Raw genomic sequence first — 27,002 nt, forward strand, 5'->3', positions numbered from 1 at the left:
TCTGTCCATTCCTCACACCGGGCTGGGGTCCAGGTGCTGGCCGGTGATGGCCGCGGTTGTGGTGGGCAGAGTCGGCCCCTCAGGCCTGCCTGGCTGGCTCCCCTGATCCTCTCACCACCAACCGCCTCCCCCAGGAAGCCCTCATCACCCTGGCCACGCCCCCACCGCAGCCCCTGGGTCCACCCCTGCCGGCACCTCCCCAGAACTCCCCATTCTGTGCAGGGCCTCACCTCTGAGACCCCCCAACTCTTCCTCGGACACTCTGCCATCTGGGGCTGGGGGCACTTGGCCCCCTTCCCTCACCTCTCCCAGCTGGAAGCTCCTCCCCTGCACGCTGGGGTTTGGGCAGACGAGGTGCTGGCTGCGACGAGCGGGGTCTCCAGGCTGGCTGAGGGGTGGGCAGGCGGCCCCCTGCCCTGCTGTGGAGACCCCCCCACCCAGTCTGACACCACAAGGACATTGGGCACCGGCTGTCCTCACTTGTCTCACTTCCTGGGCCCACCGGGGCTGGAGGGACATGGGTCTGGGCTGCCTGGATGCCCCAGGGGTGAGGCAGCCAGTTCCGTGCGGCCGCGGGGGGCGGTGGGACGCAGCCTGGCCCCTGCCCCACAGGAGAGGGTTGGGCGCAGCCGCGGTGGAGCGGGGCGGGCGTCTCCGGGCGCCGAGGTGAGATGCGTTGTGGCAGCTCCCCTGCTGCCCGAGGCCCGCCCGGAGCGAACACTGCTGGTGGCTTTAATTGCTTTCACATTCAATAGGCTGGCCCGTGACAGGCCTCTTACACCCGCCAGAGCCGGCCTCTGCACCCCAGCCCCCTACTCGGCGGCCCTCCGTCCAGGGAGGGCAGCCCGTGCCGCCCAGGAGCCTCGACAGACTGCAGATGGTCGCAGCTGCCACCTGTGAAACGGGGATGGCGCCTCCTGAATGGGCTGGAGGGGACGTGGGGCCGAGCAGGAGCAGGGCCGCCACCCGCTGGAGACACAAACTTTCCCCCCTGTGCAGCCCCCTGCTCCATCTGCCCTTGCCCGATGACTGACGCACTCAGACAGGCCCCACCCACCCCAACGCAGGCAGGAAGGGCTGTGCAGACGCCCATCCCTCTGTCTGCGTGGCGCTGGGGCTGCTGGGGACCAGCCTGCTGGCCATCGCAGGGTCTGGCCCAAGCCCCTGCCCAGCCTGGATGCCCAGTCCTCCCTTGGGCGCAGGCCGCTAGCAAGCAGGACACCCCAAGTCTCCTCATGAGGCTGACCTTGGGCACCCGCAAGCCAGCCCCCGCTGAGGCGCTGTCACCAGGCTGGCCTGGGTGCCCCCAGCACAGCTCTGCCTGTGGAGGGGAGGCGTGGGGCTGCAGACCCTGGGAGGAGGCGACAGACAAACGAGGAGGCATTGTTACAAAACAAAACATTTTTATTTGGTCCGTCGGAGCCTGAGTCTGGAAACACCCATGGAGAATCACCCTACAGGGAAGGGGCCGACAATTGATAAAATAGTCTCTGTGTTGGAAGAGCTGGCCATATGTACAAGGTTAAAAATATTCACAGCTCAGACTAAAAGAGGGAAATATAAAGGAGGCCCAAAGGGGAGGGTAGTGCTTCCCGGGGTTTCTCCAGGTGTCAAAACCCCGCAGGCCCCAGGGGAAGTGAGGGGCTGTGGGCAGTGAGGCTGGGCGGGCCCCCAGGAAGTGGGGCAGATGCAGGACTCTGGCCCGACAGCAGCTGCAGGCAGGACAGCTTGTAGCGGCTCAGCTCCCTGGGCCTCTGGGGCGGGAGAGGGGCCGTGCCCTGTGTGTGCCTGGACAGGGCTGGCCAAGGATTTCTGCTGGACCTGGGTCCTCCCGGCAGAGGTCAGGTGGTGCTGAGGACGAACATACTCAGCACAAGGCAGGGTGGGCCTGGCCCCGACCTGCAGCTCTCGACCCGCAGCCTCCAGGGCATGGCTTCGATCCTGGCGAATGCTCCAGGAATTGCATAGTGTCGCCAGAAGGGCAGCTGGGACCCTCCCCATCCCCACCCAGAGCCCATGGTCGCCAGGCACCTGTCTCCTGGGACACACTGCTGGGACTCCAGGGAGCCCTGCTTGCCTCTTGGGGGGGAGATGGGCTCTGGGGGCAAGCCAGGGAGAGAAGGCTCCTGACCTTGTGCTCCACAAGGGGTGGTCCCTGTTCATCCCGGGGCCCTAGCCTGACCTCCCCAGAGGGGTGGTCCCTGTTCAACCCGGGGCCCTAGCTGACCCCCACAGAGGGGGTGGTCCCTGCTCACCCCAGGGTCCTGGACTCTGACTCTCATAAATGGGTGGTCCCTGCTCACCCCAGGACCCTAGCCTGACCCCCACAGATGGGGGTGGTCCCTCCTCACCCTGGGGTCCTGGCCTTTCACCTGCGGGATTTGGTTTTGTGAAGGGGGCTCTTGACCACCTCACCCAGGCAGGAGGCCCCAGGCCCACCGGGAAGGGACAGCCTCACTTCGGCACTGGTGATCTGAACCTGACCTCGAGGTGGGTGGGTCAGAGGAACTGGTGCACAGCCCCTATGCACTAGAGGTGGGTTCGAGGTATTCTGCTTGGTGGCTGGGAGGCCCGGGACAGGAAGGAAGGACAGGAAGGAAGGCCCAGGGGAAGCTGTGCCCCTCGGCTGGCAGCTCCCTGGGTGGGGTCCTGAGATTCTGGTTCAAGCGTCCTCTGCTGGGGTCTCCCTTGTAAAGTGCGCATGGGGAGCAGGCAGGTGAGGGCAGGGTGGTCACAGCGGCCGGGGCCCGTGCAGGCCAGCGACCTCGGGCGTGAGTGGGGGGCTGTGGGTGCCCCTGGAGGCCGTCCAGTCGCTGAGAAAGGCCTGGGCCGCCTTGCGGTGCGCCAGGCGGTGGGTGATGGAGAAGCCGGCGTTGCCCTCCAGCTGGGACAGGATCACCAGGACCTGCCTGGGGGAGGGGGCCGGTGAGGGCCAGCGGAGGCCAAGGGGCCGGAAGGGTGGGGGCGGGGCCCACCTGTGCAGGGGTGGCACGCTGTCGTGGGTGCGCAGACTGCCGCGCGTGGACACCACGTTGAAGCTGTCCGAGCAGTCGCACTGCACGTGCAGGTAGGACTTGGGGTGCCGGTTCTCCACCACCACGATCAGCCCCGCCCAGCCGTGCGTCAGGTAGTAGCACGTCATGCCCTCGCGGCCCTGGACACACAGCGCAGGCGCGGGCTGGGCGGGGCCTCCCCCTCCCCCACCCCTCCCCACGGCCCTTCCCTCTTCTCCTCCCCCCGACCCCCCTCCCCCACCCACCCCAACCTCGTGCCGCTCGCCCCGGCTCTCCGTGAGCAGGATGATGGCGTCGGCCAGCGTGGTCGGCTGGGCCTCCACCGGCTCCACCATGACCAGCCTCGAGCTGTACACAGCCAGCACGTGGCCGGGTGGCTCTGGGGCGCAGCGCGGGACCCCGGCTGAGGGGCTGGAGGCTGTGGGGGGAGTGAGTCGGGGGGGGGTGTCAGTGGCGGGGGCAACAGTGGCTGGGGCAGGGCAGCAGTGGCCGGGGTGGGGTGGGGTGGGGAGGGGCCACAGTGGCCAGGGCGGGGCAGCAGTGGCCCAGGCGTCACCGTGCGCGCTGGCCGGGGGTCCGGGTGCAGCGGGGCTCCAGTGGTTGAAGGCACAGCACACCACGGCATACTCGCCGGGCTCCAGCATCACGTCGCAGTTGACGAACTTTTTGACGGCACGCTTGCTGTGGGCCAGCAGGCGGCCCAGGCTCAGGCGACCGCCGCTGCCGAAGGACGCGCGGAACACCAGCACGCACAGGTCCAACAAGTGGCTGTCCACCGCGTCCGCGCGCCTGCGGCAGACAAGTGGTCACCTGGCGCCCCGCCCGCGGGGAGGGGGCCCCGCCCACCCGCCGGCCCTCGGCCCCGCCCACCTGCCGCCCTCCTGGAAGAGCGCGAACTCCAGGGACGCGCGCTCCAGCACGGTGAGTGCCGTCACCCCGACGGGCCCGCTGGCCGAGCTGGGGAAGCAGCCCTGCACGCGCGCCTCCTGCCAGTCCGAGTGCACCTTGCAGATGTCCACGGAGTCGAAGTACCTGGATGGCGAGAGGGCGGCCCCACTGAGCAGCCCCGACTCTGGCTACGGACCGACAGGGCGCCCAGTGACCCCAGCAGGCGTGGGGTGCCTCCCGTAGCCCCGCCCCTCGATGCCCTCTGCATCTCCTGGGACTGGCGTCCAGAAGCCCCGGCCCCGCCTGTTGCCCGTGGACACCACCAGGGGGTGCCAGGTCCCAAGAATGAGCCAGAAAGGGCAGAGCCCTGCGACCCTGTGCTGACCTAGATCCCGGGATGGCCCAGGCCCTGGGGCGGTGGGAGGGACAGGCTGGGCTCCCCAGGGAAGAACTTGCCATGTATGGGGCAGAGACAGGTCAGGGGGGCCGAGGTGAGGGCAGCTGGGGCAGGGGGCAGGTGCGGCAGACCGGGCACCCGGCCCTGCAGCACCCAGCTACCTGATGAAGTCGCCATACTCCATCCAGAAGACGCCCTCGCTGCTGCCATGGGGCATGAGCTCGCCTCGCAGGTGCTCCGGCCAGTGTGGCCACTCATCTGACCAGCTGCCGTTCCAGGAGAAGCGGCCCCACGGGTTCCGGAGGCGCAGCAGCCTGTGGACCACAAGGCCGAGGCCATGACCAGGCCTCCACAGCTTCCACCACACATCCACACCCCCCGCTGCCCCGCCTGGCTCGGCCCCTACCTGGAGCCCTGGACGTCGCGGACATCGAGCACGGAGTAGGCGTGGCGTGGGCGCAGGCCCAGGCTCTCGTAGATGGCGTCATCCACCTTCATGTTGCCCCCCCCGCAGGAGGCGCCCATGAGGAACCTGTGCGGGCACATCAGCCTCACTGACCAGGGCAGGGGCTCAGCTGCCAGGGGCCCCCGCTGGCTCTGGCCCTGCCCTGGAGCAGGAAGGGGCAACACGGGGGTGGGGTTGGGGGCCTTTGGGGAGGGCGGATCCTGGGGACGCAGAGGAGACACATGGGACTCGAGAAGTGCTGGCCCGGCCCACGAACTCAGAGGGCCTGGGCTGGGAGATGGGCAAGCCTGGGCCCTGGAGGCTTCCTGGCGCTGGCTGGTCCTGCCAGCTCAGGGTCCAGCTCCCCAAGGGGGTGGGGCAGCACTACTGCCCAGTATCAGCTGAGGGCAGGGTCTCGGCACCAGTGAGCTGGCCCTTCCAGGTCTAGGTTTCCACGCCCTCCCCACAGACACGCTGGCCAGTGTGTGCTGGGTCTCGGCAGGCACCCCCTACTCCCATCGGGTGCCTCCCGTGGGGCTCACTCCCCGTGGCTCCACATGGCATCACAGGCCCAAGTCAGGATGGTGCAGGTCAATGGCCGCATCCTGCCTGCCCCCCACCCCTCCTGGGCAGGTGGGACTGCCGGCCCAGCAGTGAGCAATGACAGGGCTGCCAGCCAGGCCTCCTCGCTCTGGTCAACCCATGCCAGAAACATCTTGTGAATGCAGGGTGTGGGTCAGAGAGCGCTCGCCCTTACTTCTCCCACCGCTCCAGGCCCCGGCCCGGCCGTCCCCTCGCCTCGCCTCTCTGCCCAACACCGCTGCCCACCACAGCACCCGCCCCTCTTACCCAGCCTCCTTAGAACTCAGCATTTTGGCCCAGATGAGGTCAGTGTCAACGGGCTCCTCTCGGGGGTTAGTGGAGCTGACCTGCAGCGCCAGGCTCTCACAGGGGGCGCCGGTGAGTGTGGCCAGGCCTTCGATGGCGCGCCCTGCCTGGAGGGCAAAGTAGGAGCCGTGCAGCTTGGCCAGCGCCTTCTCGATGAGGGCTACCCACAGCTGCTTCCGCTGAGCCTGCGAGGAGGGGCTGGAGTTGCAGGGCCGGCTGCCACCCGCCCCGTGCCCACCCCGCGCCGTCCGCTGCCCGCCCCACCACCTGTGAGAAGAGGAGGAAGCCAGCCTCGTCGCATGGCAGCATGTCATCCACCAGCACCGTCGTCCACGTGCCATCCTTGCAGAGCCGCACCTGGTAGGCGCCCTCCGCGCACAGGCTGCGCGTGACCATCACCCGCTCGACGAGGTCGGGCCGCTCGGCCAGCACCGCCAGCGCACTCAGGAACCTGCGCAGAGCCAGGGGCCGCGTGGTGAATGCAGCTGGACCACGCACCACCCGGCCTGAGCGGGCGCCCCAACTCACCAGCAGTTCCCCAGCAGCCCCTGCAGGATGTCTGAGGGCCGGAGCGTGTGGAACACGGACCATGAGACACTGTGGTCCCTGAAGACGGAGCAGTTGATCTCGTGGGGCCGCAGCCACTGTCTCACGCGCTGCTGGACACTGTCGCCTGCGGGGAAGCCCACAGACTCGGGCCCAGGGGGGAAGCTGTCGTCTACGAAGTTCACGCTGTTCTGCAGACACCACGGGTGTGTGCTCAGGCTGGGCCCGGCGGCCCACCGCCCAAGGGAGTACCCCGGAAAAGCTGCCTGAGCCCCAGAAGGAAGGGGGTGAGTGTGTGCAGGGCTCAGCCACGGCCTTGTGTGACCCACACGGGCCTGTGAGAACATGGGGGACCGCAGCCAACCAGGACACTACCAGCTGGCGACAGGTCAGTGGGAGGCGCAGCCCCCAGCCTGGAGGCTGAAGGGGTGTGGGTGCTGGGGACAGGGAACCTGGGTGGCGCCCACGCCCAGCCCACAGCCCACTGCACTGAAGGCCCCAGGAAAAGAGGTGGGGCACCTGGTGGGACAAGGAAGCCAGAACTCAAGCCCTCGGATGAGCTGTCAGGGTGGGCTGCTGGCAGTGATGGGGCAGTGGGGACACAGCCCCTCCAGCTGACCCTGGGGGTGACCCTTCCCTGAGCTCAGGCCTCCTGCAGCTCCAGGGGCAGACGAGCCCAAGGGAGCGTCCCGACCCTGAGTGCCAGCAGGGTCTCACGCCGGAAAAGCGCCACTCCAGCCTCCCTCTGGCTTCACTGTCAACGGGAAGTCGCGCCTGGGAGGGGTCAGGACCACAGACTGCGGGGTCACAGACCCTTAGGACAGAGGAAGAAGGGGCAACACACAGGCAGTGGGGACCAGCCACACTCAGGCAAGGGGTAACTTGGAGGCCCAACCCAGCTCAGGGCCAGGCTGGGGCTCAGAGCTTGGGGAGGACAGTGCTGCCCCTCTCTCCAAGAGAGAAGGTCCCACGGGGTTCAGAAGAGGCAGAGGAAGTCCTTGATCAGGGGCCGGGGGAGGCGAGTGCGGACCACCATGCCAGGGACTCACCTCCCGGCAGAAGGCCACGATGTTCTCCCAGAGGGCCTTGGCCTCGCCCTCGTCTGTCTGCCGCCGCTTCTCCACATGCATGCTCTCCCTGCGCCTCAGGGGAGCAGCGCCCCGTCGCTGGGCCACCAGGAGCTGCGGGGTGTGGCAGGCAGCGCAGTGCTTGGCCCGGGGTGCGTTGAGCAGAGTGCAGGCGGGGCAGGCCCACTGGCCTGGGCGCTCAGGTGGCGCCGTGGGGACAGGCCGGCTGGCCTTGTGGGCTGAGCAGGAGCCAGGCCTGTCGGCACCACAGTCTGGGGGCTCGCCGTGCTCCTGGAAGCCGTGCAGCTTGGAGCAGCCACAGGCCGTGCACCTGGGGGCCGCTGTGGGGTTCTTGAGTGTGCACTTGGCACACGACCAGGTAGTGAAGTCGGGGCTGGAGGGGCTGGCTGGCGTGTAGCGCACGGTGTCACCAGCCAGGTCAATGACATCGTTGCCTGGGGTGGAGCCGCAGGCCTCACAGCGGGCAGGGCTCGCGGGGCTGGGTGCTGAGCAGGAGCCACACCGACGCGATGCGGGGCCGCCCTCGGCCACGTCCTCCTCCAGCACGCTCAGCCGCTTACCCGACAGCAGCTCTGCCAGGCGGGAGGCGCCGGCCCCGGCCCACCCTGGGCCCTGGAGGGGCCCCTTGGAGCCTGCGGGAGGTGAGGGCTGGGCAGCCTCAGGCACCGGTGGCTGCAGCTGGGGGGGGACCTCGCGGCGGCTGCGAGGCACAGGGTTGTTCTGCAGGGTGGGCGAGAAGGGGCTGAAGGGCAGCCCCCGCGGGGAATCCTGGGCAGATGCAGAGGGAGGGTCGGCCTCCGTGCCTTCCCCAGGCTGGGGTGGGGTGGGTGTGACGTGGAAGCCAGCAGGGGCCAGGACCTCAGGGACCACCAGGGCCTCAGGAGGGATCCTGGGCAGCGAGAGTTTTCGGGGGCCCCCGCAGGCAGAGCAGGAGCTGGCCACTGGTGTGTTGTGCAGCGTGCAGCGCTGGCAGGCCCAGCCGCTCCCAGGCTCTGCCGCCCCCTCTTCCTCCTCCTCCTCCGGCCGCCCCCCAGGCGGCTCCACGGCCGCCAGCCCCGCTGTCCGCGCTGGACCTGCCTCCTCCTTGCAGCTGCCCTTGGGCTCCACCAGGACGGTGGGTGGCTTGGGCAGGACCCCATTGATGACAGGCAGCAGGGAGGCGCCGGGCACGGGCTCTGGGGCAAAGCCACACACCTCGCAGGCCTCCTTGCCCAGGAAGTTCCGGAAGGTGCAGCGGGCACACGGCCATTTCTGCTCCTCCACGCTGAGCCGCAGGATCTGGTCAAGGTCGGGCTTGTGCCGGGGGGCCTCGCAGATGGAGCACTGGCGCTGGCCGGCTGGGTTCAGGAAGGTGCAGCGCACACAGGACCACTCCCCAACCGCGGCCATGGACCCGGGCGAGTGCGTATGGCTGCAAGGGAAGGCCCCGGTCAGTGCAGGCCTGCAGGATGGGGGCCCAAGCCTCCGCCTGGGATGAGGGGGTCGAGCCAAAGGGATCTGTGCCCTCTGGGCTGTGATGACGCCAGGCTCAGGAGGGCAGCCTGTGAGGGGCTCGAGGACTCTAAGGAGGGAGAGGCCCCCCAAGGCCTCTGAGGGATCCCACAGCTCTGTCCTCAGACCCTTTCCAGAGGGGTGGACCTGTGGGGACAGAGGGATGGGGCTGAGCCACACTACATTGGTGGCCACGGGGCCCTGGTGTAGCGGGAGTCTTGTCAGTTCCAGGAAAGAGTGGGGGCTGACTTCCTGGACAGGGTAACAGGTGTCTACAAAAACCCACACCCAACAGTGAGAGACTGAGCACTTTCCTCCCAGGACCAGGCCCTCCGCTGCGTCAGCACATCCTGGGGGTCTGGCCAGGGCAACGGGCCAGGAGAGAGGACCGGCCTCCAGCTGGGAAAGAAGAGGCAGAACTGTGTGTTTGTAGATGACGTGAGGCCCTGCACAGAAAAGCTCCAGAATCCACAAAAAACCCACTGGAGCTAAAAAACAAATTTAGCAACGTCATGGGGCAGCGGATGGACACACAGAAGTCAGCACTGCTTCTATGCCAGCAATGAAGAATCTGAAAAGGAAACTAAGGAAACAACATCACTTACAACAGCTTCCAAGGTAATGAAATACCTAGGAAGAAACTTAACTAGGGAGGAGAAAGATTTGTGCCCTGAAAACTACAACACACTGCTGAAAAAAATTAAAGACCCAAACAAACGGAGAGACATCCCGGGCTCATGACTGCACCCAGAGTGATCCACAGAGTCGGTGAAGCCCCATCAACACCCCAGTGGCCTTTTTTTCTCTTTCAGGAATGGAAAAACCCAATTCTAAAATTCATATCAAATTGCAGGGGCCCCCAGGGAGCCAAAACAATCTTGAAAAAGAGGCAGAAAATGAAGACAGGGTGGTATACATCTGGCTGTGGGCTCTATGACCAGCGGAACGGAATGGAGAGCCCAGAAGTGAACCTGGCACGTACAGGCCAATGATTTCTGACAAGGCGCCACAGGACAGTCCCTTCAACAATGGTGCTGGGACAACCAGATCTAAACGCTACAGGATGAAGCTGGGCCCTCACACCACATACAAAAATTAACTCAAAATGGATGAAAGACGTAAACATAGGAACAAAAACTATAAAACTCTAAGAAGAAGGAAACACAGGTAAATTTTCATGAGCTTGGATCTGGCAATGGGTTATCAGAGACGACACCAAACGCACAAGCAAATAAAGAAAAAAAATCAGACTTCAAAATGAGCAACTTCTGGGCTTCAAAGGATGTCATCAAGAAAGTGAAAAAGCCCACGGAATGGGAGAAAGCATTTGCAAATCGTATGTCTGAGAAAGGACTAGTATCCAGAACGTATAAAGAATTCCCACAACTCAACGAAAGACAAACAACCCAACTCAAAATGGGCAGAGGCTCTGAGCAGACATCTCTCCAGGGAACAGACACACCTGGACGATCAGCATGTGGACAGACGCGTGACAGCACGAGCCATCAGGGAAACGCAAACCCACCCGCAGGAGGCACCCCTCCCACCCAGGGGGCCCAGAATCAGAAGTGCAGATGGTCGCAGTGTTGGTGAGGATGTGGAGAAACCAGAGCCCCCAACAATGCCAGCAGGAACGCAAAATGGTGCAGCCGCTGTGGAAAACAGTTCCTCAAAAAGTCAGACAGAATTACCACATGACCCAGCAACTCCACCCCGAGGTACGCACCCAGAAGAACTGAAAACCGGGACTCTAACAAACACGTACACATGCGTTCGTAGCAGATCTATTCACAATGGTCAAGGAGTGGAAACAACCCAAATGTCCATCAATGAATAAACAGATATGCAAGATGTGGAATATTACACAGCTATAAGAATGAACGAAATGTGGACACGCTACAACGTGGATGAACCTTGAAAACATGCTAAGTGACTCCATTTATATGAAATGCTCAGACAGGCAAATCCATAAAGGCAGAAGGACGGGTGGTGCCCGGGGCGGGGAGCCAGGGCACAGTAGGCGTGGGTTTGCCTTCGGGGTGATGAACGTGACATGGAACTAGGCAGAGGTGAGGGCTGCACGCTGTGAATTCACTAAACACCACTGAGTTGTCCACTCTGAAATGGTTAGCTTTGTGAATTTCATCTCAAAAGAAACGTGAGTGCGTGAGGGGGAGGGAAGCATCAATGGTTCTCTCAGTGAGGAGCAGGGTCACACCGGACTCAGGGCCACCCGCTGGGTTGCCTAGCCAAGCTGCGTCTCTCCTGCTTGCCCGTCTTTGTGAGCTGGGGCAGGCGCTGGCTCTCTGGTTCTGGTGTTTCCAGGACCCCAGGCAGGGGTCTATTCTGACGTGTGCTGAGGGGCTGCAGGCACCGGACCATGAAAGGCATACCTGGCAGTGCTCCTGGCCTGCTCCCAGGGACATTCCTGCCGGGCTGAGGACACAGGCTCAGTCCTGAGGCCTTTTGTCCCAGGCCAAGGCCCTGGGACTGACCAACTCCAGCCACAACACAGCCTCCTGGCGGGACTGTGGGTGGTGACCCACCTGCATCTCAGCGGCCCCTCTGGTGGCCAGCCCTGGGCACAGGTGGGTCAAAGAGAGATGCCCTGGACTCGCCTGCCTACCACCAACCCAAACCACTGTGGCCCAGCCCGGCCCGGCCGAGGCTCACGGAGGCAGCTCCGTGTCCTGTGGCAACAGGCACACCCCGTCCTGCTCTCTCAGCGTGCGCTGAGGTGGGGGGCCCAGCAGGCAAGGCTGGCTCTGCACCTGGCAGCCCACGGGGCTGCGGGGAGGGTGGAGGGCAGGCTGCCCAGCCTGAGGAGACGGTCTGAGGTCAGAGAAGATGGGAGAAGGGGCAGGGCCACCATGACCACCAGCCTGTCCTGAAGTGCTGGCCACACCTTGAGGGCGTCCCCGTGTGCGGCAGGACACGACCCTCTCGGGGTGGGTGGTGACGGCTGGGGAAGGCGCCTGTCTGTGGCTGCAAAGCTGGGAACACTCAAGGTGGGCTGCACCCACCTGAAGCTCCTGTCCCAGGAAGCTCTGGCTGTGCACTGGGGGGCAGAGGGCTGCTGTCAGACACAGCCGGGGGCCTGGAGCCAGAGATGGCCATCGAGGACACGGTGTCTCCAAGCTGCCTGGCCTGTGGCATGGCAGCAGGCCGGGTGTGTGGAGGGCAGAGTGGGCAGGGCTGAAGGACTGGCTGGGGAAGTCAGAGCTGGGGGAGCTGCACTTGGCTCCCAGACGTTGCTGGTGACACACAGAGGGGGCGGGGCACCCACCTCCCACCCGCCAGTCCCCTGCACGGTCTGTCCTGCTGGCCGCTGGGAGCCTGGAACACAGGCCCCTTTGCCGGCTGGGCTCCTGGGCACCGGGCCTGCCCACCTCTCCCTGGCTGGGCCTCTGCTCCTCTGCACCAGGGCAGGTGGGATGTTCCTGACTCCCCCCCGCCCAAGATGGGCCAGGGGTCTGGAGGCGGGATGGGCTGGCCCCTCAATCCGCCTCTCAGGGCTAACCTAGGTGCCAGGGGGTGTCCACACTCCACAACACACACAGCCTCCTACACTGATCGTAGCTGCTACGCCTGGCAGAAAAATCAATTGTTCTTTATACCAAGGCACAAAGCCGGTGCTTCCAATGCCGTGTTCCAATCAGACTCTTCTGGTTCAGGAAGAAAGGAAACTTGCCTCTTCAAAAACAAACAGAGGCCCCCCGAGGAACCAGACTGCTCCCGGGGCCCAGAGACTTTGAAACCGCCTTCCTGGCCCGTGCGGCTGGGGCTCATGAGCCCCGTGGGGCCTCGTCAGAGGACAGCGTCCACGCGGGCGGGCCCGGCACCACAGAGTGGGCCTGGGCTGGGTCCAGGTCAGCTTTGCCCTTGGCTTCTGCGCTCCAAAATGTCTAAGAAATTCTTCTAGAGACAACCGGGACGCTCCCTGCTGTTCCATACTCAGAGAAGGGCCCACGGTCAAGGCTGGGGGCACGGCGTGTACACACAGATGTGCACATGTGTGCAGCATGCACTGGGTCCTGGGCAGCCTCTGCCCTGGCCCCAGGCTCAGTGGATGGTCACTCCCCCTGCAAACCCACCAGCCTTGTCGCGGGGGCCCACAGTGCTGGTCTGACCCTTCATGGACCACCCGCTCCTGGGAGGGTCTCCAGGAAGAAGACTCAGGCCCCGACCCCCAATGCAGGAGAGGTAGGCCCGCGGCCCTCCTAGGACACTCGTGCCCTCAGCTCCAGGCCCCTGGTGGTCCTGGACGCATGGAGCAAGGAGAGCCTTGCAAACGCCAGGGACAAAGGGAGCCCAGCCCACGTGCTGCTTACCTCGTGACCCGCCAGCCAGCCTGACCTGGCCAGCACCTGGGACGCCGGGGGTCATGGCAGGTTTCACAGCCGTCCTGGGGGACAAGGTGAATTAGGGAGATCCTATTTGGAGTTCCGAAAAGTTTAATTGAAAACAGTAACTAAAACTCAGAGTCAGCACTGGGGAGACAGACCCAGCTGGGCAGAAGTGGTGGCCCCTAGGCTGAAAGGCAGCTTTGGGGATGGTGGTGGTGGCACGGCTGCAGGGCTCCTGGGTCAGGCAGCAGGCGGCACTGCGCTTGCTCACCGACCGACCTGCACCTCACAATACACACCCATCACTGGGTGGGCCGAGGAGAAGCGGCTTGGTCAGGGAGCAGGGAACCAGAGCTGGCCTGCTAGAGGCTCAGTGCCTGTGCCTCCCTGCGCTCACCTGTTCTGGCCTCCACAACCCCAGGGTCCCCCTCACAGCCATCCTGAACACCCGTGGGGCCTGGTAGGGGCCGAGGACTCGAGACACTCACAAGGCCCAGCGACCTCAAACCCCCAGGCTGTCCGGAGGCAAACCCAGACCACCACCAACGGTCGGATGGTAGACCAGCGTTGACCCGGAGTCAAGAGCAGAGTCCCCACGCACAGCGCTGTGCAGAGGCCATCGCCCTGTGCGCCTAGACACAGGTGTGATCACGTCATCGGGGAGGCTGGCTGCTCAGGAGGATGACTCGTCACTTGCCTCAGGATGCAGGTCACCTGGCCAGAGAAGGCTGACCCCACTTTGCCCTCACAGATCCTCAAGTGCTGACACTCGGCTCCAATCCCAAGGGAGGTGGTGGAGGCACCCTCGGGCACATCCTAAAGTCCACATGCCCAGGACATGCCTGCCCCACAGGAGTGTGCAGGCTGCCTGGCACCTGCACGGGCACAGCCAGTCCTGGGAAGGCAGCCTTTCCTCTCCCTCTGGTGTCCGCACAGGAGGACCTCAGTGAGGCCACCAGACCTGAGGCTGGGCTCCCGGGCAGGCCACGCCAGGAGGTGTGGAGGCCCTGCCTGGCTGTGTCCACCCGACCCCCCACTGGTGCCAAGGTCGTTGGAGCCCCTGCCCCAGCCTGGTGGTGGGCACGTGAGACACGCCACACCTGGCGTCATCAGTGCACGGGGCGGCCCTGGTCAGGAAGGTTGGCCCAGACGTGAGCCTCTTCGGCGAGTGAGCGCCAGGGGCTGCCCTTCTGCCCCATGCCCGTCAGAGTCGGGGAGGGGTCTGTGGACTGTCCCCATGCATGTGCCTGGCTGAGTGCCATGTGTGTGTGTCCACGTGTCCAGGCATGGATGTGGGGGGTCCTGCCGGGGCCTGTGTGCAGGGTGTGGTAAGTGCCGCCCTCTTCCTGCCTCCCACGGCGCCCAGCTCCCCAACTGCTCCCCCATCTCTGGCCTGGGCGTCGGCGTAGTCCTCAAGGTCGCTAACAGCACTTCCTCCAGATTCACCCAGCCTGCTGTGGCTGCACCACTAGGAGAGCCTGGCAGGAGCCGGGAAGGTGAAAGGGCAACACCACTCACCAGGCCGCCTGGCTGGACAGCAAACTGAGACCCAACATGAGCACTCACACGCGCCCCTCGGTGCTCTGAGGAGCTGCCAGCAACCCCACAGTCCCACCTCAGCCCTCTAGCCCCGGTCCAGCCTCCCTCCCTGGGACCCAGCAATGCTTCTCGTGGCAATTTATCCTAAGGAAATAAACAATGGGAATTAAAAGACGTGTGTGGGTGGACGAAAAGACGCTCAGCACCACCAGCCACCAGGGAAATGCAAATCAAAGCACAGGAGGTACCATCTCATTCCCGCAGGGTTGCTGGGATCAAAGGCAGATGCAACGTGGCTGGCAAGGGCGTGGAGAAACCAGAGGCCCCGCACTGCTGGTGGGATGCAAAATGGCACAGCTGCTGTGGAAAACAGCCCGGCAGCTCCGTAGAAAGTTGAACATGAATTTACAACAAAACTCAGCAATTCCATTCTAGGAACCAACCCAAGGGAAATGAAGACATACGTCCACACAAAGCCCTGGACACGGATGTTCACAGCGTAGGACTCACGGAACTGAGTGGAAACAACCCAAATGCCGTCAACTGGGGATAAACAGTGTGTTCTCCCCACACGGCGGGACGTGCCCCAGCCATAAAGACGAACAGGCAGAAACATGCTACAATGTGGATGGACCCCGGGAACGTGAGGCTCCGCGAGAGAAGCCAGACACAAAACAATGTGATGTGATTCCGCGTGTGTGGAATTTCTAGAAAAGGCAAGTCCCTGGACAGGAAGAGGATGGCTGCCAGGGGTGGGGGGTGGGAGGGACTACAAACAGCAGGATCTTTCGGGGACACGGAGATGCTGTAACCTGGGCTGTGATGGCTGCACGGCCCTGAGGGGGTAAGGCCACCGCCTGTTCACCTGCGAGCAGTGCGGCTGACAGAGTGGAAGTTAAGTCTCAACGAGGCTGCTGCGAAAAGGCGGAGAAGTTCACCAGTGCGTCATTCGCGCACCAACCGGGGAAACTCTAATAATTCACTGTGACTCCTGCCTCTCACTGGCCCCGCTGTGGTCCCGCTTCCCAACACAGCCCTCTGAACCTCCAGCCCCTAACGGCTCGGCCTGCGAGAGGAACGGACGAGACCCACACTCCACTGCCCCCAGGTGCCTCGTGTGCGGGGCTCAGGCCTCCCCAGGAGGCCAGCCCTCCTGCACGCTCATCAGGACCCTGCCTGCTGCCCGCCTTCCCGGGGAGCCAGGACATGCCTGGGTCCACAGACACCAGGAATCCGTCCTGCACGAGTGAGCCGTGTCTGTGCGAAGTGGCAGCAGCTGCGGTCTCGATGCCCTCGAGAGAGCGGAGGGCATCTGCTATCCGCAGAACCCAAGCGTCCAGCGTGCAGGGATGACCCCGTCTCTGCCCCAAGGTCCGGACCTGAGTGTTTGCTGAGCACCAGCGGGGACACAGGGATTGAAGGCAGGGACATCAGCGTGGGGTGGGATATCGGGGCCCGGCCCTCCCAGACCTGAGCAGAGGACACCGGGCCCAGCCACCCCCACACCAGTCACCCCAGCACCTGAGGGAACTGACAGGCAGCCTGGTCTGAGACACCTGCTGTGGGCAGCTGCAGCCACAGCTGGAGGGAGCCGGCCCAGGAAGGTCTGCCAGTGCAGCCCTGCAGCCCCACTGCTCCCCTGCAGGCAGCCACATCAGAGCAGGGGCACCACACAAACACGGACGGGGGCCTGGGCAGTGTCCCCCCAATCCAAGGGGAAGCAAGCCAGCGTTCTTGGCGCATTCCAGCACCACCCGGGCCTGCGGTCGGCACCCCCACCCCCCAGCAAGAAGCTCCAGAAGCAGCTTCAGCACAAGCATCAGAGGGAACAGGTCATGCCGTCCCCACCCCACTACCATCTGCGACCCGCATGAGAGCGGCCGGTGTCCAAGAGTGGGCAACGCCCGAGCCTGTGGGGTCTCGTCCCCTGGGCGGAAGTGAGTGGCCAGAGGACGCTAAGGAGCAGGGACTCCAGTTCTCTGCAAGCCCCTCTGCCAAGCACAGCCAGCTCCCGCCCCTCGGGGCCCTGCCCCACCGGCTTACCTTCGGGCCCGGGGACGTGGGGGCTGGTGCTGCCGGGTGACCAGGGTGCCGCCCCAAACGGGCCCCCCAGGGCCGCTCCTACACCAGCCGGCCGCTCCCGGAGGCCCCGGGTAGGACGGTCCCCCAGGGAAGCCGTGGTCCGACTCGGTCTCGGCGGCCAGCGAGGAGGCGGAGCTCCCCATGGCCCCCGCGACGGCGGCCGCGCTGAAGGCCAGGCCTCGTCACATGTGGCCGGCGAGCAGGGTGCGGCATGGAGGGAGGGCAGCACCCACGCCGGAGAAGGGCGGCCGTGCTGGTCACAGTCACACGACACCAACAAAAACAGACAGAGAGAATAAAGAGAAAGAGGAGAAACTGCATGACTCATGGGAACGAAGCCCTGGGCCCCAGAGGGTCCCCCAGCGTGGATGACCCAGGGTGGGAAAGACACTAGGCCCAGAGGGTCCCCCGCACCGGCGACCTGGGGCAGGAAAGGCCCTGGGCCTGTGTCTGACCCACAGCAGGTGTCCTGCGGTGCCCATCCCAGGGCTCCCACGGCCAGGGGTCCCCGCAGGGCCGAGGGCCCAGACTCGGCAGATCTGCAGCCCCTGGCACACGGGGCCAGGAGCCGGTTGCAGGTAGCCTCCCACCCCGTAACCAGCGCCCCGTCTCTGCTCCAGAAAACCCACAGGGACCATCAGCCACCCTTAGGGTTGTAGCTGCTGTCTTCAGAGCAGGTTTTGTCCTTGGTGAGAAAAGAAAACGCCAAGATTTTGTTGTACCGTAGAAAAAAAGGATCGAGGGGATGTCTAACCAAAGGAAAGGCAAAAAGGTGGGGAAAGGGCACAGCGGAGTGAGGGCGGCCCTCGCGGGACGCGGGACAGCCTCAGGAGGGCACTCAGGCACCACGCAGCCAAACCAGATCCGCACGATACCACAGTCCTACCCACATGCCCTTCTGGAGCCTTCTGGAGGGAGGGCCTCCCTAGAGAAGCTGCTGGGGCCGGGGAAGGTCCCAGGAGGAGACGGGGACCCAGGAGGTTGGCCAGGCCTCCAGGGAGGCACGCCTGTGCTTGGGGAGGCTGTGTTACTCCCACGGGCCGAGGGGGAGGAATTAGCCTGAGAGCGTCGCCTGGAGAGAAAGGCCGGCCGTGTCCAATTTCAGAAGAGGGAAGTCCTGGTCAGGTTCAGGGAAGATGCCAGCATGGCTGTTGCTCACCTGCCGGGCCAGGCTTTGGGCCAAGATGGGCGTGCGCTTGGCTTTCTGGTTGTGCAGGTGACCAGCAGCCTCCACCCCCGGGTCTGCTCTCACCCACTGACACCGAACTCCTCACTTCCAATTGAGTCCCTTGGACACAGGAGCCAACGGCTGGGGTGGAGCTGGGGGCACGTGTTCTTGCAGCGCAGACAGGCCAGTGGGCGCCCAGGGCGTGTGTTGGGGGCTGGGCAGGGCTCCCCAAGCCTGAGAGTGACCCGCAGCGCACACTGCTCTAGAGGCCGGTGGAGCCAAGCGCCACCAGTATGGGATGGGGGCTTCGGTCAGACCAGCCGAGTCCCCTGGGACTGCCTGTGCTCCCAGGGAGGAGGCGTGGCAGGACTGAACAGCATCAGCCCTGACTAGCCGGGTGACCCCACAAGTCACCCACCGCTTAGGCCTCCCCCACAGAGCATGACCAGAGCTGAGCAGTTGGGGCAGAGGCCCCGTAAGGAACGCCCGCTTCCCTGGCTTACAGGAACCCTGTCCAGTAGGAGCATCACGCGAGCCACAGATATTTCTAGTCCTCTGACAGCCACACGAAAAAGTAAAAGAAACAAGTAAAGGAATCACGATGATGCATCTTATGTAACCCAACACATCCAAACGCCATCACATTGGTGGGGATCCAAACGGAACCAGCGTGGGCCACGGGTGTGGATCCGGATGGAGCCAGCGTGGGCATAGTTGCCTGTTCTCAGTCGAGGCCTTTGGACTCTCACTGTGATTTACGCTCATCCCGACGTAGACGGGCCATGCTCTGGGTCAGGAACCATGTCCTGGTGGCTTCCATCCCGGGCAGCGCTAGAGAGCGCGCAGAGCTGGTCTCAGTGAACGCAGCTGCGGGGTGCCCAGAACACAGAGCACACTCACCAGCGGTCAGCAGCACGTCAACCAGGGTCACTCAAGACACCTGCCTCTCCCATGGCTACAAGTTGGACACAGGACAGCGACAACGGCCCAGACTCCTGAGCTGCATTCCGCACGGGAGCCCCTTGTGCAGAAAGGGCTCAGGCATTGCTGAGTCTCCCCTTTAGCAGGCAAATCCTGGGCAGTGGGGAGGGCAGGGGAGGGCTTGAGTGGGAGCCAGGCTCAGCAGCAGAACTGCTCACAACGGGACCCCAGGCTGGTCTGTCCCCAACAAGGAGCTCTGCCCACGTCCACGGTGAGAGCAGAGAACGGGGCAGGGAAGTCTGGCCGAGAACCCCAAAGCCGAGAGGGTAGGGGAGACAGACATTGCCGTGTGCAGCCAGCTCAGGGCTGGCACTTGCCCTGTGCCCCAAGGTGACGCCACTACGTGCATCTGATGTGGGCAGAGCCGACACAGAGTGAGGATGCAGCCCTGGGCCTCCCAGGGGAGTCTGCGGGGCCACAAGGGCTGGGCTCTGCTGGGAGGAAGGAACACCAAGGCCAGGTGCAGACGGGATGTGTGGCCTGAAGCACGAGCTCAGGGAGGACCCACCTGCTCTTCTCCGATGCCCCTCACAGGCCCTGCCCCGGGGCAGTGAGCACACAGCCCTGTCACAGATGCGTGGGCGTGTCTGTCCCCACCCTGGCAGCAGCTGTGGCATTGTGTCAGCCTCCCGCCACGCCTGTGGGAGACCCTGACCCTACAGGCCTCACCTGGCGCTGCCGCGTGGCAGTCTCTGAGCCTCTCCTGGGAGGCAGGGGCAGCATAGGCCCCTCTCGCTGAGGCTCGAAGAGAAGGGAGAGAGAGGCGGCCAGGAAGGCGATGCCCCCGGGCAGTGTCTCCAGAAGGGCCTCTCTGGGGCTTTGGGACGACAGTGCCCCCCCACCTTGCCCACAGCAGGGAGGGATCCTGGGAGTGGGACCCCACAAGGGCCACCAAGCACAGCATGGGCTCCCCAGCAAGCAGCAGGCCTGGAGGTAAGCCGAGGGTCCCACCTGCTTGGGTGAGGCGTGGGTCCACCCACCCTGTCCTGGCTCCGTGTCATAATTACGGGGACAGGGTCTTTCACAAACACGCCATGCAAGCCATCCCTGAGATGGCTGTGTCCCCAAGACGGCGCCCAGGGGGGGCCTCCGCAGCAGAGCACACCCTAGCACCAGGTGGCCAGCCTCGTGCCATCCCCCAGCTGCCACTTCTGCAGGGACTGTGGGGCGGGCAAAACCCCCAGGGCTGCTCCTGCCGCCCTGGAGCCCTCTGCCCAGGCCCATTCATTCATTCATTCCTCTGCCTGGCTCCTTCCTCCGCCTCAGGCCGTTTCAGGTGGAGAATGTGGCACCAACAACACTCTGGCGGGCTCGCAGGGGGCTCCTTGCCCTCATTCGAAGCGTGACCCCAGATTTAAACAGGGCTGCAGCCGAGCTCTGGCCTCAGGGAAGCGTGGACGCAGGGCCCCCAAGGACAAGGCGTCAGTCAGCAGGGGCGGCCTGTTCCAGCCCAGCATGAGGTGTATGCCCAGCGTGGCACCGAGAGGAAGCAGGGACCGTCCACCCAGAGGGAGGAGCGCACGAAGGGCCAGATGAGGATGACACCCTCCCCAGACCCCGCCTGGGGCATGCCTGTCTGGGTCCCGGCAGGCCAATTCCAGGGCAACAACCCACCACCCCTCAGCCCAGCCCGCTGCCCTCCCAGGGCCCTGCGGGTCCTCTGAAAGGGGTGCTGAGGCCCGAGCCCATCGGAGGCACACAGAGGGCGGGTGCCGTGGAGCAGGGGCGGGTGACTTGCTTCCACCAAGTCACAGTTTACCCAGCCCAGGACCTGCAGGGGGTGGATCAAGAAGCCTGGGGGCAAACAGAGGCCATGGAAGGGGGAGAGGGATGGAGAAGGCGGGGGAGGGAGGGAGCAGGGAGGACGGGGAGGGGGAAGCGGGCAGAGGAGACGTGGGAGATGACAAGGGCCATGGCCCAGGTGCCCCCCAGGGAGGGAGTGGGAATTTATGCCCGGCCCTGCCCCAGGCACAGGGGAGGAAAATTCCCCCATTCCCAGGGACGCTGTGAGCTTGTGCGGGCATTAGCACAGGCTGCCCCTGGGGGCACAGGAGGCATCTGAGCCCCACGGGACGGTGGCGGCCCAGGCTCTGCACAGACGTGTGTGCTTGATGATACCTCCACACGCATGCACACGCCTCGCCAGCGCCACCCCCGCACACACGCTCCCCATACCTTGCTAATCTGTGCAGGTGAGGAGGTAAACCCGGCCACACAGCGCTCCACGCACGCCAGGGAGCAGGTCTCAGACCCTATCAAGGTCTGTCTCCCAACCTGGGACAACGGCACCTTCACATGGCAGCAGCCCTGACAGGTTGCCCGAAACCAGCCTCAGGACGGGGATACAGGGGAGGGACAGGGAGAGCCGCCCGCGGAGGGGACATCCAGCTTTTCTGGGTGCCCATGGCTGCCGCGTTGTACCTGAGAACCACGCCCCCAGACAGGAAACCAAGAGCCCAGCGGTCTGTGGGTGGGACCCCCTAGCCTGAGGGAGGGCTCCCCCCACCCACGACAGTGAGTGAGCCCTGACTCCCATCCCTACCAGAAGCCAGGCCGGGACCCCACCCTGGGGACGGCCCAGACTTCGAGCTCCCCACCCCGAGAACTGCAGGACAGCATGTCCTACGGCCGCTCCGTTCTTGAGGGCTCAGGCGCCTACACCAGCAGCTCAGGGGCCCGTGCCCCTTGAGGCAGGAGGACAGCGGGCACAGTCAGGGAATGGGCTGTCAAGGATGAGGGGTTCCATCTGGGGGACCAAAGGAACGGCAGACACATCTCCCTGCAGTGCGCCCCGAACGACAGGGCCACAGCCGCCTTGGCCACGAGGCTCCGCAACGCAGGAGTCTGGGCAGCAGGTCTCGGGGCTCCACGGGCACCCACGCTGCACCCCTGCCAGCCGCTCCACAAGAGCCCACAGTACGTGGGAAGGAACTCACCCCGAGGGGCCTGAGCTCCACCAACACTAGCGCCTGGGTCTTTGCCGCAGGAAGCGACTCTCAGCAGCAGAGCAGTCCTGCCTACGGCACGTCCACCCAGAGGGCACGGCCTCTCCTGGATGGTCCCGGGCTCTGGCCCCGGACAGCAGACCCCGCCCCCAGGCTCCTCAGCACCAGCGAGTCCACGGCAGAGTGGTGCTGACCAGCCACGTGGTCCAGGCTCAGCAGCCACCCCATCCCGGGGCATCTGACCCTCGCCGGGAGGCCAGAGGTCCCAGGGTGCAGCATGGCTCAGCCACTCCCTGCTGCCTGGTCCAAGGTCCCCGGCCACCCCTGGGCCAGCCTACGACAGATGGGGCTGTTCAAGATCCTGGGCCCCAGGGAGAGGTGCCGGGTGGGGCAGGGCTGCGGGCAAGCAGCCAGGCCGCCATCGAGATTTGCCTGGACCCAGGTTCCGGCAACACCTGGCCACTCCCACGGCCAACGGGCCACCACCCCCAGAGCCGGGGGCTTTGCTGCCCTCACCACACATTGACCGTCGCAGGCAGGGGCTCTCACACCCCCACCACCCTGGGTGCCGTCCACCTTGCTGTGGCCTCCTCCACATGTGCTGCTGCCCTCAGATGAAGCGCCGGCCGGCCACCCCTGCCCTGCGGGCCACACCCTAGAGCGGGCACAGTCCACACTGCAAAGGCTCCACTGAAATCACTACAAACGCCCCTGGGGCCGGGCCAGGGAAGAAACGCGCCTGCCTTCCAACTGGGAGCCGCTCCCCAAACGAACGCGCTCCCCGGCAGCCAGGGGCTCTTGCTGGGGTTTCTGGACGTCGCATCAGTCCCCAAAAGCAACCGGAGCCGCCAGCTCCGGACAGAAGGCAGGGCCCCTGCCCTGCAGCTCAGCCCCTGTGTCCTCGGCTGCTCAGGACACCTTGGAGACACTTGTCGATGCCGGTCACAGGTGAACACTGGCCGTGGACCAGACGTGCTGGGCCCTCCGAGCACCTGCTTTCCGGGTGGGAGGGGAGAAGACGGGCGTCTTGGATCAAACCCGCAGTGGAGCAGCTCACGCTGGGAGGCCGGGGAAGAGTAGACCGGGTCCGGGGCTGCCTCCAAGGAGGGGGCCGGGCCCTGGGAGTCGCACACACCCCAGTCGTGCATCATGAGAAAGGAAACTGGTTCCCACCCAGTCCTGTCGGCAACGCGGACGCTCTCAGGATTCGGTCTCTAGTTCACATGTTCAGTCTCACCAACGCTTAGCACCACTTCCAACAGGAAAGGGGGCAACAGATGGGCATCTCGTCTCTCGGCGCTTCCGTATTTCCACGCCGAGCGATGGCAGGAGCAGCCCCAGCCGGGGAGCTGGTGGCTGAGCAGGCTTCACAGGGCGGCGGGTACCGGACCCTTCAGCTCACCCCAAAGGGAGGCGGACAGGGAGCTGGGGAAGCCATGCGGCCGGCCCCACGAGCGCTGATCCCACACGCTGGGGCCCCTCTGCAGCCACATCTGTAGTACAGCCAGGTCCAGGACATGCTCCTTTCCTCTCAAATGGGGGTGAGGCAGAAGCTCCCAGAGGCCAACCTGCCTGCATGAATCTATTTCCAAGGGCGACGTTCTGAAGCAGTGTGGCTGTGAGGGGGACAGGCACGAGGAGGAACTCCCTGTGCTGCGGGTCTGGGCTGCGCTGCCACTGGAGGGCGGGAAGCCATGACGCCCACCGTCCACAGCGCGAGGCTTCCACACAGCAACCACTGACCCGTGTCCCCCGCGATCTTGCAGCAGCATCCAGGCACGACCCCAGCACGGACACCAGGGAGGGGGCACACAGCCCTCGCAGCTCCCCTTGACCTCGGGAAAGCCTGAGAGCCGGGTGTGGACAGCTGCCAGAGCCTGAAGGCGTGCGCTAGGACAGGGAGTGAGGCCACGCACGCATCCACCATCTCGTGTGAATACTACCCTGGCACCCCACGCTGATCAGCCCCATGAGTGGCCCCTCCTGTGGGTACCAGGAGGCCCCGCACTGCCCCTCAGGGGTCTCTGTGCTGGGCTGGGACACCCCGTCCTCCTACAACCCCATGAGTGGCCCCTCCTGTGGGTATCAGGAGGCCCCGCACTGCCCCTCAGGGGTCTCTGTGCTGGGCTGGGACACCCCGTCCTCCTACAGCCCCATGAGTGGCCCCTCCTGTGGGTATCAGGAGGCCCCGCACTGCCCCTCAGGGGTCTCTGTGCTGGGCTGGGACACCCCATCCTCCTACAGCCCCATGAGTGGCCCCTCCTGTGGGTATCAGGAGGCCCCGCACTGCCCCTCAGGGGTCTCTGTGCTGGGCTGGGACACCCCGTCCTCCTACAGCCCTGGCAGCAGGCCCTGGCCTGGTGGCACCAACGCAGCCACCTGCAGAGCTCCTGCTCAGACCGTCCCTGGGCCACTGCTGTGACCCATGGGGTGACAGGGCATGGCTGGGCAGGTCCCCAAGCCCGAGAGGCGCAGGCAGCCCAACCTCAACCTCAACAGTCTCCTTGCAGCTCATTCAAAGAAGGTGAAGGCTAGCAGGTCCATCTTCATCCCCACAGAGGCTGCAGGGTGCTGTTCTGGCCCGCCTGGGAGTTCCCCTCAGACTTCAGAGCTGCGGTGACTGAGCTGCCTGCCAGTGAGCAGTGAAGGAGGATACTCACGGACCATCTACTTGGCGTGGATGGACGGGGCTGGGCACCGAGGGTCAGTGTGTGCAGGGGGAGCCGCGGATGGGGCCCAAGGGGCCAACGTCAGAGCTCGGCACAGACTTCCCAGGCCTTCTCCGCAGAGTGGGGAGGGGGGGAGCCTGCATCCACACCGAGGAGTTTGGCAAAGGAGAACAGATGAGAGACGAGATCATGTTCCTGCTTTGGGACACCTGTGGGTGCCGGGTGCCAAATAACGGGGTACAGGGCGGACCAGAAAGACAGAACAGTGAAGAGGCAGCAGTCCAGGCCAGAGAGGCGGAACCAACCGCCGAGCCCAGAGCCCCCTCCGTGCGCCCAGGGCAGGGAGCCTCCTTGCTCGGGATCAGGGCCCAGAACTTTAAGGTCTGAAGAAACCACCAAACCCGCCTGTGCCTCTCTGCGCTCGGACCAGGGGCATCTCTCTTCTGCCGCACAGTCCAGGGCAAAGCGGCAACCCAGAACGGTCATGGATGTGACCCGTCACCGGTGTTTCCTGGGTTTCTGTGGCTGTGGTTCCATTTAATTACGCATGTGCCCTTCCAGCACCTTCCATGCATAGGGTGGTGGGAGGAAGTGGCCCGCCCTGGGAAGGCCAGACCAGACCGCGGGTGGCCGCACTCTCGGGCTCTTCACTGACCAGGTCAGGCCCATGAATGACATCTGTGATTCTGGGGACTTCTAGGGCAGCAGAGTCCTTCTTTCTGACTGCCACGTGTGGAAGACAAACACAGGAGGCGGTGGAAGGAGGAGGAGGAGGAAGAAAGGCAGCCTCAAGGTTCCGGAACCTGGATGTGCAGCCCCCTCCACCCCTCCCTGAGCAGCAACTTAGTCTCCTGGTCTGTAAAGCACGGCTCGGCTCACCAGAGAGCTCGGCGCAGGGCCTGAGAGCAGCTTCAGCGAACATCCCCGCCAGCAAGCCAGACAAGCCGGCCTCCCTGGTGAAAGGCACAGCTCCCTCACAGATGCAGGATTAGAGGTCACTTCCTCCTCATCTGGAGCCCGAGGTCTGGGGCTCAGAGCAGCGACACAAGATCGGAGACAGGGCGTCCCTGCCTACCGCCATGGAGGCCCTGAGCCTTGGGACCAGCAGGGCTTAAACCTGGCCCTCAGGAGGTCACGAGGTCACTGGCCTGTCTGCTCAGGAGAAGCAGCTCCAGGGACTTTCGGGTGCACAAGGGAAGGGCGAAGAGCGTTCCTGCGCCCAGCCCCACGGCCAGGCTGAGCCGGCTTCCTGCGAGACCTGCATCCACAGTCAGGCTGCGGAGCAGTGGCTCCCGGGCTCCCCTGACGTCTGGGGCCCTCTTCCTGAGCCTTGAGCCAGGGAAACGCACTCTTTCTCTCTTCACATCTGAGAAAGTTGCTCAGAAGTGGCAAGACGGAACCACCCCAGCTCCTCCCCAGCCCAGGCTGTGGGGCCGAGAGAGATTCTGGGTGTTCTCCCCACCTTGCTGTGACTCACACAGCCCTCCAGACCTGGGCCCGGGGAGGGGCCTCAGGAGCAGCACCCAGCTGAGCCCCAATTTTCCCCACAGGACACCAGGGCTCCATGTTGCAGGACCCCAAACTCCCAGGCCTGGTCTCACAGGGGTCCTGTAGCCTGCAGTCTGGTCACAAACTCCTGTGCGATAAGGGCCCCCCCCCCACCCCCCCACCCCCCCACCCCCCCACGACAGTCAGCGCAGTCCGTGCCACTTGACCACACAATAAGGGTTCCCGGGTCAGGACCAGAAGGGCTCCTTTTGCACCGGCAGGAAGAGCCCGTCCGCCTAGCAGCCTGGCAAACGTTCCCAGGAGCCACCCTCTGTAACTTCCCTGTGAGGCGCCAGCGCCAAGAGGAGCAGAGAAGAGGAAGTGGGGTGGCCAGGGGGCACACAGGCGCCTGCGCTGCCCGCTCCGTGGGCCGCCCCGGCAATGCCCGAGTCCCGAGCTGGAGAGGGAGGCGGGCACGGCGGGCACATCCCCTAACACAGCGGGACCAGGACTCCGTCCGGAGTAAGGGCGCTCAAGGGCAGGCAGGGGCCGAGGCCGCCCCCTGTGTCCGCAGCACCGGGCTGGTCTCCCAGGGACCCGAAGACGCAGGTCCCCGCCGGTCCCCTCCAGGCTGCGCCCGCAGCCCAGCCCGGGCTCCGGCCAATCCGCTGGAGGCGCCGGCGGGGCAGCAGGCTGACCCCGGATCCGAGGCCGGGCGGCTCCCGGCGCTGCCCGCCAGGCCCGCGCTCCGGCCCCGACCTGCCCGGCCGGCGGGACTCACCTCCGCGCCCTGGCGGCGCCTCCTCCGTTCCCGCAGCCCGCGCGGCCCCGGGCCCGCTCGTGTGCGCCGGCCGAGCCACAACTTCTGCCTCCGGAGGGCGGGCGGGCGCCCCTCCTGCCGCCGGCCGCTGCCCCGACGGCCTCCCGCGCTGAGTGGCGGAGCCGCCGAGCGCCCGACCCGCCCGGCCCGGCCAGCGTCCGGCGCCCGCCCTACGCCGCCTCCGTAGCGTAGCGCCCGGCCGGGGCC

The 27,002-nt window shown here is 65.0% G+C and overlaps 1 protein-coding gene across 11 annotated transcripts; it reads right to left on the reverse strand.

The window, feature by feature from the left end:
• Positions 1-1,383: 1,383 nt before the first annotated feature.
• Positions 1,384-26,980, reverse strand: CAPN15 (calpain 15). 11 transcript variants are annotated; one of them, XM_070567222.1, is made up of 14 exons: positions 26,757-26,875; positions 16,686-16,977; positions 13,089-13,162; positions 7,228-8,677; positions 6,161-6,369; positions 5,900-6,083; positions 5,594-5,817; positions 4,706-4,831; positions 4,461-4,613; positions 3,885-4,046; positions 3,571-3,803; positions 3,266-3,432; positions 2,976-3,154; positions 1,384-2,909 (listed from the first exon to the last, which is right to left on the reverse strand). In XM_070567222.1, the coding sequence occupies exons 4-14, from the start codon at positions 8,653-8,655 to the stop codon at positions 2,732-2,734; spliced, it is 3,243 nt and encodes a 1,080-aa protein (XP_070423323.1). In that variant the 5' UTR covers positions 8,656-8,677; positions 13,089-13,162; positions 16,686-16,977; positions 26,757-26,875; the 3' UTR covers positions 1,384-2,731. The 11 variants fall into 11 exon arrangements, with proteins under 11 accessions (XP_070423323.1, XP_070423321.1, XP_070423326.1 ...); XM_070567220.1 differs by having other exon boundaries at positions 3,260-3,432; XM_070567225.1 differs by lacking the exon at positions 16,686-16,977 and having other exon boundaries at positions 3,260-3,432; positions 26,757-26,980.
• Between the last annotated feature and the right edge of the window lie 22 nt (positions 26,981-27,002).

The sequence above is a fragment of the Equus przewalskii genome, chromosome 12 (genome assembly GCF_037783145.1).
Source record: "Equus przewalskii isolate Varuska chromosome 12, EquPr2, whole genome shotgun sequence".
NCBI lineage: Eukaryota > Metazoa > Chordata > Mammalia > Perissodactyla > Equidae > Equus > Equus przewalskii.